The sequence below is a fragment of the Colias eurytheme genome, chromosome 2, assembly GCF_061535395.1.
Source record: "Colias eurytheme isolate Ceu_HAF_F1 chromosome 2, ilColEury1 Martin Lab GWU primary, whole genome shotgun sequence".
NCBI classification, from domain to species: Eukaryota; Metazoa; Arthropoda; class Insecta; order Lepidoptera; family Pieridae; genus Colias; species Colias eurytheme.
In genome coordinates, this window is record NC_142981.1 from 10,025,944 (window position 1) to 10,039,437 (window position 13,494).

Here is a 13,494-nt window from a genome sequence, read left to right on the forward strand (position 1 = left end):
TAAAATACAAACTCTTTCGGCTGCTCGGCTGATCATCGGTGACATAATGTGACAATTGGATTTTTACATCTCATGTGAACTCGAAATTTTGCGTAACAATTTCATAATAAAGATGTAGGTAGGGTTGTTTCGTCCATATTGTATTCAATGAACTGTTCACATCGTCAAAAGCTGCGCTTATTGTCACGAAACGAAGGCAAGATAAAATCTTATGATTCTTGTGTCGACCTTAGAGCATGGAGTCATGATTTACAAACACGAAACTGTTACCTTAGGGATTGGATGAAAAGCGACATGCCAATTTGTGTTTTACCCACAAGTACTGTGTCCAGCTTTTTAAGAAATATGACTTGGAGGAATCGAGCGAAGGTAATGATATTTTTGATAGGTGTATTGAATTGAAATATTTATTGAATTCCAGGACCTCAAAGCTTCAAGACCTAAAATAATCTTCTTTGCTTTTTATTATATTAACAGCTAATCTCCCCATCAGTTTAAGGTTCATTTTAATGCTACTTTAAATGACGTTCATTAGTTTCCTATAAAATTTGGATGATAAAGTATGACAATGTACTACAATATCATATTTATGTAGAGATTGTCTAATCTAAAAATGAACGCCCCTCCACTGTGTTTACGCTCACATTCAAAGTACGTGTATAGACGCAATACACACAAATTGGTCTGCCTCATTGGTCGTTCAGTCCTCCAGTCCCGTCCATGCCCGAACGACAGGACCAGTTGGCCAACTAGTGCATAAATGACGCGATGCACGACAGAACGGACGTGTCATTCCGTACATAGCGCGCTCTCCCCGCCATACAATACTAGGCACCTGAACTGATCGCCCGATTAGTTGACAAATCAGTGCGCGAGTGTCAAAGTTTGCAGTAGAATCGACGCGCGCACACATATAAAGTGGTTCAATAATTATTTGTCCTCACACATTGAAACAATTAAGTTTAGTGGAGGGGCGTTCATTTTTAGATTAGACAATCTATACATGCATTACAGGTAGCTCCACGCTGTCATCCAAATTGTAAATCTAAAGTCGTCCTTGAGAGTATTTGCGAGTCTACTCATGCTATCAAAGAGTGTCTGAAGAATGAAGAAGCATTTGAAAAGTATTTTCAAGATGTAAGTTTGTTACAATTTCTGTATCATGAATTAGCAAATTTGTCTATAATTCTCCTTGTTAATTATTAATTTAAATTCCTTATCCTTTAAGGAAGAATTTGAAACAAGCACTTGGCCATGTGAAAAATGTTTAGAAGCATTTAAGAATATAAAAATGTTTTGGAGAATAATTTTAGAAAAAATCTTTCGTATCAATCTTCCAACTAAAGACGAGTGTAAGAGTGCTTATTATACTAGTGTTCAAAATATAGCTAAAACTTTTCAAGATGAAATTGTGGAACAAGCTATTTATGTAAAAAATTCAATACCGGCTAGAAACAATCATTTTAAAGACGACGATACAAGACCACATGGAAAAATAGATAAACCGATAAGTTCCATACGATTTAAAATATATAACAATGATATTGAAATTCTCACACCAATAGAAAGTAAACCAAATATTATAATAAAAGAAGACAAATGTGTAGCAACAGGAGGAAGTTACATTGTTTTAAACAAAAAGTCATGTAAGAAGGTTAATCAAAGCGTATCTGTGAATGTAAAAACAATCGATTGTGGTGAAACATGTGATCTTGAAAATAGCGATCTAGTTGCGTATAGAAATAATGTTGATTATTTGCAAAAAAGATTAGAAATGCAGAATATTGAATTGAGTAGACTGACTAAAGAAAATGTATCAATGAGATTGGAATTACAGCAAATTTATAGGACGCATAATTGGGATAAGGCGTACAATTCACGGCCAGCTTTGCAAAACCCAATTGAAGATATTCCAGAACCCTTTGAGAGTTGTGACGAGAGTTTACCTATGAGTACCGATTCAGAGATGATTATAACGTTAAAGAATTGCAAAAACCAGGTACCGCATAATATTTTCATAATGTAGCTTGTCATTTAGTAAATGTTTTATGATTGGTTTCATTTCACTTTTAAAAGAGATAATATTTCTACATTTCTAGAACTTACTTTTTTGTGAACTTGGAAAAAAACGGGGTATAATTTATAACAGCATTGTTATTTTTTAGAATTATAAAAACATATCACTTTTACAAGTGATACATAAATCAAACGAGCCTTCGGTAAAAAGATCTCTTAAAGAACAATATTGTAATAAGCAAGAAGACCCAATCGATCTCTTGAATAAAGGTATTTTTTTTATTTCTTCCATAAAAAAACCTAAAAATACGATACGGCGTTGATTATTATGGTTAGATCGGTGTTGTCAGCCTGCAGGAAATTCACTAAGGTATCGTGTATTAATGAGTAATGTTTTATTTCTAGTACAAGAAACCTTTGGATCTATTGTTAAACGGGAAATTTCTATAGTGACTGAAAGACCAGAAAGGAAGAAGACGTCTCTAATCAATGCTACTTATTTCAATGTAACGTCTAGTAAGTCGGCGCCATCACGTACCACAATGTCAGTGCATTCGGTGTCTTCGGCTTCAGTTTTTGTAAGTTTTTTGTTATTAAAGTAATAAAACCATACCTTTTATACTGTAGCTTCAAACAAACTATGAGTCACATTAACTTTTATTGGATTGTCAATGTAAATTCAATAGGTATAATCAAATAAAAAATACATTTATGTATTAATGCGTTTTTATTTCAGGTTTCAACCACTGAATAATTCAAGAGCAAATGTGTGTCCGTTATGTATTTCGTTAATAAATGATGTCCATTATAGATTTAAATATTTTTATTAATTCATATAAACTGTGACATGATTCTTATAATACGGTCATAGATTAACTTTTTGGCGTCATTTGCAAAAACGAAGTCCAAGTGGTTGAATTTGTCCAACGGCACTCTGTACTTTCCGACCACTGTTTTAGCTTCTTTGAAGAATTTGTCGACATCTTTTGGGGTTGAAAGCCAATCGTTGTCAGCGTAATGCAGGAAGATAGGCGTTCTGATGGCACTAATATTGTAAGAAGGTGGCTTAAAAGTGCCATAGTTGCGTCTGTTACGAAACCAACCCTGGTCAAAGTATGCGAATTTCTTCGCTTTATACATTTGGCCGAAATGTATGAATTGTCTCGTTGACGCTCCTGCTGGTGTGTGTCCTAAAACAACTGGTAGCATGGTCTGAAAAATAGAATAATTCATGAGAATATACACAAAAGAAGATTTAATTATAGTCACAAATTCTATTGCCAACATGATCAAAATTTACAATGTCTTCAAAGATAACACAACACTTACAGTATTTAATTGTTCTGCATCAAATCCGCAGAAAAGAAACAGTAAGTTTTTACAGAGAACTTGAGTTATCGCTTCTTCGAGACACAACTTTTCACCAGCTAATTTGTTAAGCATCCCATTTGGCAAGATTTCATTAGCTCCTATGAGTTTTAGTATACGCTGTAAAAAATAATAATATCTATTGACCGATATAAACTGGAGGACCCTTAAAATATTAAGCACTGTAGGTATATTGTACGTGTCAACAAGTAAACACTTGAGATAAAGAACTGGGCTTTTACCGAATGAGAGATGACACATCCTTTATTAATCCAATCCTATTGTATCCTACTTACCTATAATTATTATAGGTACATTGGATACATATAAACATTTTCTAGTTCTTTGAGGTAACACCCTTTAATATCAATAATTTCTAAAGTAATGGAATATCGTCTTCAATAAAATGTGCAGGTATTTTTTGTAACCGGTCAAACATTAGAAAAATAAAAACAAATTTTTATAATATATAAAATTATTAATATATAAAATTATCCGTACAATCTTAATTAAATAATAAATAATTAAACTCACTTCTAAAGAATTTGTGAAAGGGGCAACTGCTCTAATTAAAGGACTTCGAATATTTCCAACATACGCGATTGGCGCCATTGCATGCATGGCTAGAAATTTGTCATTATATTCCGGTCTAGTAGAAGTCATGACCCAAAACGCGGTAGTCCCTTGGGAGAAGCCAATGTATTGTATTTTCTGGACTCCCGTCTCCTTAATGACGTAATCAATCATAGCAGGGACATCGTAATGGCCAATTTCGTGCCAGCTAAACTTCCAAAATTCTGACGATGTGGGCTTTAGAACCGCGTGGTTCCGAGAGTATGTATTTCCCCTTGCGTTACCCATCCAGACGTCATAGCCTGCTTCAGCTAGGAGGTATGCTGTAATGATGTTCAAGGTTGAAGGTACTTAAACTCATGTATATATTTTGAAGTAAACAAATATAATACTGTTGCATTTGTTTTGCATATAAACATATTACTTATTGTGTTCTTTAGAATTGTGGATAGATAAATAAATATAGAAATGTATAGCTTTTACAAACCTAGTCCTTTGTCGGGTCTCATTAGCACAAATTCTGCGGACGAGGATAAGAGACCGTGCTGTAAAAATACCACAGGACGATTCTCTCTCGTTGAATTACGTTTGCCATACGGAACCCTATGTACTTCCAGAATATATTTATCTTCCGTATACACCCTGTGTATTTCGCAAGGGAATCCATATTTCTTAATTAACGTGAACTAAAAAAAGTATGTTATTTAAAAAATAAAAAAATAAACCTCGTGCTGACTTTAAAAGAAAAGAGAAGAATATAGAAGAGTTCAGAGGCGAACTGGAAAGCAAAATAAAAATCCCGCCGTCTTTTAGGATTGACTCTACATTTTTATTTTTGTTGTGTTTGTGTGTTTGTCGTCTGTGTGGCAGTATGGCTTTTTAATTAACTGGTGAACCGATTTGTATGGTACACAGACATATTATTTTATAATTAATATTACTAATGAATGAACATTTTCAAATCTCTTCAACTGGAGTAGATATTATATAAATGCAAGACCACGACAGATATAAAAAATATTAATTTTGTGTTTAACGGTTGTTAATTAATAGAGTCTGGCCAGCCAAAGCTGAACCCAGTAAAGGGCGGCAAATTTAAAAAAATAGGTATGGACCTGGTAACATCGGCTTTAGTAGGAAAAAAACATTTTGATACTTTTGATATTCATAAAGGTGATCATAGTATATAGGTACACAACACAGCAGGATTTAAACGTTATTAAAGCAAATGATTTGAACCACAGAGTACTTTTTTATATATGAAAATTTTAACCGTTTTCAACAAAACTGACAACTAACTACGCAGAAACGCCATGATGACATTCCAGATAGTGTGGCCGCTACAAAAAACACTGGGTTCAGCTTTGGCTGGCCAGACTCTAGTCACATAACATTTTAAATATTATTACCAAGAAGCTTATATCTAATACACTGGAGATTTCAGTATGAACATTAACTTGTAACAAGAAAATATGACCTTGAATGACGCCTGTATGTTTTTTTATCCCTTTCACACCTAACTTGGCAAGTGGGTGTGAAAGGGATAAAAAAACATACAGGCGTCATTCAAGGCCATATTTTCTTGTTACAAGTTAATGTTCATACTGAAATCTCCAGTGTATTAGATATAAGCTTCTTGATTATTACGTATACATTCGTATTAGGTATTTACTGATATAAAATAAAGTACGTAAGTAAATAGGAAACTATAAACACGATAGCATTGGAAAATCCAGAAGCACATAAAATACATAGCATAATAATTAGTAACATATATTTTCATCATCTCACCGTATCCAAAGTAGCATCTTCTATAATACTCGGATATGTGTCCCTTAGGTCGAAATCGTCAGTATTTTCTAAATGTACGTAAATAACATGAAATGCTAGTATAATTTTTATCATACAAAGTTTAAACAACATTTTCGTCATGTAAGAACTGTTCTCACAGAACTAATGAGTAACTAATTCAGAGATTATTCGATGATAAGTAACCCTTCAATGATATCTTTGATATTTTGGATTAATTGTTATTATAAGTTTAACTAGTTAGTTGTCCTCGGTTCGCTTTGCTTTTAATGTGTTGATGTAGTCTAGACTTCACGTTGAGTGTTTTGCATTTGCCGTACTGATTATTATACTTTTTCTTATTATTGTTGAGTATACTCACAATGCTACAACAACATTTAACCAATTTTTTTCAATAGAAGTAGGTATTTATCGTCCACACACTACATAATTAATTATTGTTAAAGAAATACAGAAAGGACACTTAGCACTTTTTAATATATGTAATAATATTTATTTATTCTAAATAAGTAGGTACATCAAATTGCGGATCACGAAAAAAAAGGAAACATTGTACAGTGTACAAACAAGGGTAGATATTATAATTAATTTTTTTTTATATGTATTTTTTTCCGATTGGAATTATGTGAATAAACAAAACATAATCACAGTCCTACCTACAGATAATATCATTGTGTTGCGAAATTAGTACCTAATTAACTAAATAAATTTGAATTGATAATCGGCCTTTTTATTCTTATCGGTAATAAAAAAACGGTCAAGGCTTTTTCATCTGCATTTTATCCTTAGAATTGAATCAATTCAAATCAATTAGATATATTTTTACCTCAGGCTTAACTTAAGGTACTTATCTAAGTATTTATTGTAGAATATTATTTTTGTTCGTAAACATGATATATTTTCTTACTGTGGCTTGGAAGGAAACTTCTATTTTAAAAAAAAGTGTTCATTAGAATATGATTTAATTGAAGATGTGATTGAAGAGTATGATAATATTGTCAATAATATTTTAAAGGTGTGTAACCATTTTTAAAGGTGTGGTGACCACTTACGAACTTACGAATAAACTTATTGCATCCACCTTAGAGTATAGATATATAGTATAGAGCGCGTGTATTGCACAAATTGCTTTGTGCACATCGTAGGCAGATGAGCTATAGTTACTATATAGATGTGTGTGTGACAAATAGGGATGGATAGATATCAATTGCGTGATGAGCTATCGATAAGTTATGTAAATAAATATGTATCATATGTAAATTTTATGTTCAATATGTTATTAAAGGAGAAATGTATGAATAAAGTATAAATATGTAATTTTAAATTTGTTTACCAAGTGAATAAAGTGTGTTTATTCCATTTGAATATTTTTTTGTATTAATTATAAGCACTTTAAAAAAATATGTTTAATTGGAATATCAGAAAAACGTATGCACTTCTTAAATATTAAAATTAATAAAATAAAAGATCGGGTTTAGTGCTATTTTTTTCAATAATAAATAGATCAATAATATTAATGTTTTAAAATGAGAAATAATTAATAATTTAAAATGAAATAACTAATAAATAATATTAATAATTTTTTATTTAATTTTATCCATTCTATACCTACCAAAATCTTCAAAATCAATTTAGCGGTCCATATATCGTAACATTACATACTTTTCATTTACACTATAATACATTCGCATTCATAATATTAGAAATTGTATCATACCAAACACACCACAAAATTATTTATAATACATTTCTAGAAGAGTTTTAATTTTAAAGTAAAATAAATAATAAGTTAAAATATAGTTCTTCTAGTAAACTATCGAGTACAGCGTTGGTCAAGTCACATCACTACGATCACGTGAGTTGCGCGAGCGAGCCTGCGCGGGTCCCCTCCCACTTTCCCTTCACCCCCGCGATGCTAGATTTATTTTCATAAAAATAATTATAACAATCGACTTACCGATGAAATGTGATACTGGATTTCAATTTTGTGATTTTTCTAGTATCGTTTTTGCAAGATAGCACTGCACATTTCAGCATGTTTATTCGTAAATATGAATAAAATTCCAGAGCAACGCACTTCGTCAGCACTCAACCACGACTACGAGCGCGCGCGGCGGGAACGTCGTGTTGTTCCCACCTGTGCCTACTGTTCCCACTTGGTTGTTCGCGCTCTATAGATATCTATACTCTAAGGCATCCACAGTGCAACACTGCAAAGTCAACAACCATACGGTAAATGCTATGTATAAAGCGTTTTACGAATATCTTGTGTAATAATTTATTGTATGCACAAATTTATTAATAATAAATAATTCAATTTATTCTCAACATACAAAATATTTGAGTAGGTAATATGTTTTTTAGGAATGGTAACACAACGGCAAATTAATGAAAGCCATCATGCAATGGCAACATTTATTGATAACTTTCAGTGCGCTATTGATACATGTTAATTGTTAGTTGTTTGTTTTTCTACGTTTAGTATTATTTTGTTTTTAAAAACAATCTGCATGAAGGCACATTATGTCGAATCAAGAAATAAGTTTAAAGTGGAATGGCTATCAGAACAATATATTATACAATGTGAAGGAATTATTTAAAGACGAGGGCTTATCGGACGTCACTCTAGTTTCAGATGGGCATAGCTTTAAAGCTCATAAAGTTATTCTTTCTGCCAACAGCACAGTATTTAGAACTATCTTTCAGGTAAGTAATAGTATATTGTAACAGATTTCTTTGAACATTTGGCAGTAGTAAGTACGTGAGTAACATATATCTAACGCCCACGTTTGTTCTCAGCAAAACCCCCACAAGGATCCAATTATAGTGCTTCATGACATCAACACGAACTCTTTACGTACTCTTCTAACTTTTATGTATAATGGAGAAGTTAATGTAACCGAAGAATTTCTGCCAGTTCTTTTAAAAACTGCTGAGACTTTAAGGATCTGTGGATTGTCTACAGGAAGCGAAACTAGTCGTGAAGAAGATAATACAAGAAAAGAAGAGGTTTGTACTCTAAAATATATATAGTTTGTACGTCATTACATTATAATAACTTTTATCAAATAAATACTAAGTTACTGATTTTATTTTTTCTAGAAGTCTACAACAAGTATGCAAACAAACACAAAAAAACGTAAAAAAAGTGAACATGAAGATAATAATAATAAAGTAAAGAAACCTATGCAAGTTAAAAAGTCAGAAACAACAAGTAATGTATCTAATTCTGACAGTATTAAAGCTCATGTAAGTATAAAAAATACTTTGTAATTATTAAAATAAATGTGCAATGGCCAGCCCACACACATGTCCACAATTTTTGTCTTATAATAATTTTATGTAGGTCATTAGTTTCTGTTGCGTTGAGTCTATGTTTAATACTTTTCTTTTAACTTAACTATTGTCATATTCATCATATTAATGTTTATTATGTTTATTTCAGAATATAACACCCAAAATAGAACCCATTGATTCCCCATTGACTGATTACTCTGGCGACAACACAAATGACACAGACATTGCAGTGCTTGATGATAATATAGAGAAGAAATACTCAGTCACCTCCGATACCCCATCTAATAAGTTACTTACATCTAATGAGACAACAAAGAAATGGATAAATGAAGTGAGCAGCACTCAGCCATGTTTAAATACAAGTTTGGATAAGGACAAAGATGAAAAGGAAATTGAAATAGATAAAGAAGTTGAGACGGTACTGCAGAGTGGAACAATAGTGGAGTCTTTGAATATAGCCACAGATAACATGGGTTTTGTTAGCAATGAACTTAATGATAAGGGTAAGTTGAACTTAATAATATTCTGTATAGTTGTATATTAAACAATATAAACATGAAGAGATTGTTTGAACATTCAAATCTTAGAAACTATTAGACCAGTTACAAAAATTATTTTGCTGTTAGATTTTTACATGATCCCTGACTGTCATATAATATAATATTAACTACTGGCGATAACTGAGCAGAAAACTAGTAATGTATAGTCTGAATCTAATTCTATATCCTACTATTATTATAAATAAGAAAGTTTGTGAGGATGTGTTTGTGTGTGTTTGTTACTCTTTCACGCAAATACTACTGAACCAATTACAATGAAATTTAGCACACATATAGAGGGTAACTTGGATTAACACATAGGATAGGTTTTATCCCGGTTATCCCACGGGATCAGGAACTATGTGGGTTTTTATCTGAAAACGCGGGCGAAAAGCTAGTCTTAATTCTATTATAAAGGCGAAAGTTTGTAAGGATTTATGGATGTATGGATGTATGGATGTATGGATGTATGGATGTTTGTTACTCTTTCACGTAAAAACTACTGAACCGATTACAATGAAATTTAGCACACATATAGAGGGTAACTTGGATTAACACATAGGATAGGTTTTATCCCGGAAATCCCACGGGAACGGGAACTATGCGGGTTTTCCTTTGAAAACGCGGGCGAAGCCGCGGGCGGAAATCTAGTTATGTCATAATTGTGAACAATATTGTACATGTTAATAGTTATTGAACATTTTTTACTTTATTATACATACTAGCATTCCGCCTGCGGCTTCGCCCGCGTTTTCAAAAAAAAACCCGCATAGTTCCCGTTCCCGTGGGATTTCCGGGATAAAACCTAGCCTATGTCACTCAGAAATGATGTAGCTTTCCAACAGTGAAAGAATTTTTCAAATCTGCCAAGTAGTTTCGGAGCCTATTCAATTCATACAAACAAACAAACAAAAAATCAAACCTTTCCTCTTTATAATATTTGTATAGATAATAAATATTTATATTTCCACTGATTTTCAGATAAATCTGGTATAACATATGCAAATCCATCATTCCCGTGTCCATTTTGTCCCCGAGTGTATAACAGCTGGGGATATAGACGCAGACATGTTAAGTCACGGCATATGACCAACAGGTAAGTCTTTGATTACATTTATACAAGATTGTTTGTTTTCTGTATAGCAATACATACTTACATTGGCACTTGTGCAACTCAGGTGCATAAATTCATACAATTGTTATAAATATTGTAAACAATTTTGTTATTTAGTTTTAAGCATTCAAATGCTTTAAATAATATGATATATTATGTTAGATATAAGTTACATATTATGTCAAATTGAATTGTAATATTGACATGATTTTAAAAGAGCAACTATGGAGTTTCTATCCGGTTCTTCTCCATAGATACTGCTTTCCAAAAATATGTAATGATGATACGAAAGTGCTTCTAAAAGAGGTCTAATTGAATAAATAAATGTTTGAGTTTGAGTTTGATACATAGCCTATAGGTTTCCTCGATAAATGGGCTATCTAACACCAAAAAAATTTTTAAAATCGGACCAGTAGTTCCTGAGATTAGCACATTCAAACAAACAAACTTTTCAGAATTATTATTAGTATAGATTATTCCTCTATATTAATTATTTCAGATTATCCTGCAAGTGGTGCGTATCAGTGTTGCCATCCACAGGCGCGTGGTATTCCCACGCGACCAAAACGCACGGTGTTCCACACGAAGAAGCGAGGAATTCCCTTGTAGTGATGGTGGAAGCTCACGCTGTACTGACTCTCAACGAGCCCAGTGTTGCACAACTACTGGGACAAGTCGGTATGGACGCTAATGGAGGCGTGAGTGAGAAGACTAATTAGTTATTTACTTGATACATTTTTAAGGATGAAATATTAAAGAAGGCAGGATACTTTTTGCTATTCATGATTTTTTCTATTCTATAAAATGTATGATTTGTAAAACTTTTGAAAACTTGCAGATAAATTGATTTTGTTTATGCAAGTTTTATAATGTTAAAGAGAATAGCTATTATAAGTAGAAATGTGTAGATAGGAAAAGTGCTCAGTCTGTTAGAGGCACGATGAATTGATGCCAATTTGCTAGAATTTACTTCAGTTGTCTCTTTTTCGCTCATAATAGTTGAATCATGCCATCTCACTATGACGTCTAATCGTGAGTGCGTTAGTATACCGTTTTTGATGATCGAATGTTGTATTGGTAAACTATCTACACCTTTGTACTTATAATATTATTGTTCTCAATGAAATGATATTTGTGTGTAACAGTTTGATATTGAGAGTCTCTTGAAAATTTTTAATATATGTGCCAGTAAGTTTATGTGTAGGGAGGGGTATTTTTTGAATAACATATTGAATGTAATAAGTTTTGAGATCATAATTTTGTGGATAATATAATATGGTCCATACTTTATAATATATGTATTATTACTCAAATATCTTCGCAGATATCTCAATGGTATACGCGCGTAGCGACTTATTAATGCGATTTTATTTTCTTGTACGTGTCGGATTTTGTAAACAATCTTATAGAGTAAAAGTATAAAATAATATATGTATTTAATAGAAAAATATGAGTTTAAAGATTTCATAAAATTATAGTTCTTCCGTCTTTACTATTTAAAGAATACATATATAGTGTTTATTTTTTAAATTATGATGGTATTATACCATCATAAATATTATTATCATATACCATTGGTATATAATATTAATATTTATAAAATTCGACGCGTAAAGAAAAACTTTCTCGTGTTGAAAGTTGAAACTGCGTCATATTTGTCTGCAGCTGCGTCGTTCAATATGGTGACGTCATTGTTGTGGTTTTTGTACACTGATATAAATGTATGTTTTGGATGAATATTTACATACTATGTGGTAAGCAATAATCTTCATATGAATTACTTATATTTATTTATAATATATACTCATAATGGGATTTGATATATTTTTATAGGGAGATTGGTAAATTAATATTAGTGAGATAAGTCTGGTCGTTTTATAAAATGTTTATTATAATTTAAAGTAATGTTTCACATTTTTGGTTAATCATTATAACCTTGTTTAATTTAGAGTTGTCAATATGACAAAAGTTGCCATAATAAAATAATAATACTTTTTTGGTCAGTTGCATAATGCGTTTAAATTTTTAAAGTAAATATTTTAAGTTTATTCTAATTTGTATTTTTAATTTTGATCTCACATAACGCAAGTCAGAGTCTAGATTAAGAATCTTATGATTAGATAAGTAATATCTATAAAATATATAAAATTTACCTCAATGCATTGTGGTTTGTGTGCTTATTATTTAAATTAAGGATCGATTCTATTTCGAACGATGTATAATTAATACGAATTACCTTTTTATAGGTAGTAATTAATATCTACACTCTAATGTTTTTAGAATAGAAAAAAAAATTCCTTGAATTATATTGTAATGGTTAGGCTGGCACTTAGCAGTCATTAATTTACTTTTCAATGTTTTAAATTTCATTTGTTATGAAATAAAATTGAATATTTATTAATCTACATTTTTTGAGGAAAATGATTTTTCTTTTTAATGCGATATTTTTTGACATTTTTTCAATGTATTTCGCTTTATCAATGAATTAGATTCTCACATTTGAAGGAATTTTTGTTCATATCTACAGTATTCTGTATTATTTTATATAAACATTAAATATTTTATTACTTATTAAAGATTATCATTAAAAATATTATCTACTGAATCGACTGTGTGGATAGAGCTTAAGATTTAGAAAATATTTTTATAATGCTTTTTATTGTATTCAACTAGTCTTAAGTCAATTATGAAGCAATAATATTAAGGGTGTGACTATCAATTATATAAAAATTTTGTAACAAAAATATCTTATGTACCCTTTTATATATTTTTTATCAT

The 13,494-nt window shown here is 31.4% G+C and overlaps 3 protein-coding genes across 3 annotated transcripts; 2 read left to right on the forward strand and 1 right to left on the reverse strand.

Moving 5' to 3' along the window:
• Nucleotides 1-147: 147 nt before the first annotated feature.
• On the forward strand, nucleotides 148-2,770 carry LOC149910631 (uncharacterized). Its single transcript, XM_090115865.1, has 6 exons — nucleotides 148-369; nucleotides 1,015-1,137; nucleotides 1,229-1,999; nucleotides 2,166-2,286; nucleotides 2,422-2,594; nucleotides 2,753-2,770. Exons 1-6 carry the CDS (start codon nucleotides 148-150, stop codon nucleotides 2,768-2,770), a joined length of 1,428 nt encoding a protein of 475 aa, XP_089971991.1.
• Nucleotides 2,771-2,821: 51 nt separating this feature from the next.
• LOC149910632 (lipase 3-like) lies at nucleotides 2,822-5,920 on the reverse strand. Its single transcript, XM_090115872.1, has 5 exons — nucleotides 5,749-5,920; nucleotides 4,445-4,643; nucleotides 3,919-4,280; nucleotides 3,346-3,504; nucleotides 2,822-3,228 (listed from the first exon to the last, which is right to left on the reverse strand). Exons 1-5 carry the CDS (start codon nucleotides 5,887-5,889, stop codon nucleotides 2,848-2,850), a joined length of 1,242 nt encoding a protein of 413 aa, XP_089971998.1. The 5' UTR covers nucleotides 5,890-5,920; the 3' UTR covers nucleotides 2,822-2,847.
• Nucleotides 5,921-8,219: 2,299 nt separating this feature from the next.
• Nucleotides 8,220-11,586, forward strand: LOC149910633 (uncharacterized). The gene is made up of 6 exons (XM_090115882.1): nucleotides 8,220-8,472; nucleotides 8,566-8,775; nucleotides 8,869-9,015; nucleotides 9,212-9,566; nucleotides 10,584-10,698; nucleotides 11,216-11,586. Exons 1-6 carry the CDS (start codon nucleotides 8,290-8,292, stop codon nucleotides 11,433-11,435), a joined length of 1,230 nt encoding a protein of 409 aa, XP_089972008.1. The 5' UTR covers nucleotides 8,220-8,289; the 3' UTR covers nucleotides 11,436-11,586.
• The last annotated feature ends 1,908 nt before the right edge of the window (nucleotides 11,587-13,494 follow it).

Coding starts and splice junctions, on each gene's coding strand:
- LOC149910632 (XM_090115872.1), bottom strand. CDS start 5,889: ATGACGAAAATGTTGTTTAAACTTTGTATGATAAAAATTATACTAGCA. Junction 4,644..5,748: donor AAGATGCTACTTTGGATACG/GTGAGATGATGA, acceptor TACTTTTTTTAG/TTCACGTTAATTAAGAAATA. Junction 3,229..3,345: donor ATGCAGAACAATTAAATACT/GTAAGTGTTGTG, acceptor TCTATTTTTCAG/ACCATGCTACCAGTTGTTTT.
- LOC149910631 (XM_090115865.1), top strand. CDS start 148: ATGAACTGTTCACATCGTCAAAAGCTGCGCTTATTGTCACGAAACGAA. Junction 370..1,014: donor CTTGGAGGAATCGAGCGAAG/GTAATGATATTT, acceptor CATGCATTACAG/GTAGCTCCACGCTGTCATCC. Junction 1,138..1,228: donor TTGAAAAGTATTTTCAAGAT/GTAAGTTTGTTA, acceptor TTATCCTTTAAG/GAAGAATTTGAAACAAGCAC.
- LOC149910633 (XM_090115882.1), top strand. CDS start 8,290: ATGTCGAATCAAGAAATAAGTTTAAAGTGGAATGGCTATCAGAACAAT. Junction 8,473..8,565: donor TATTTAGAACTATCTTTCAG/GTAAGTAATAGT, acceptor GTTTGTTCTCAG/CAAAACCCCCACAAGGATCC. Junction 9,016..9,211: donor CTGACAGTATTAAAGCTCAT/GTAAGTATAAAA, acceptor TGTTTATTTCAG/AATATAACACCCAAAATAGA.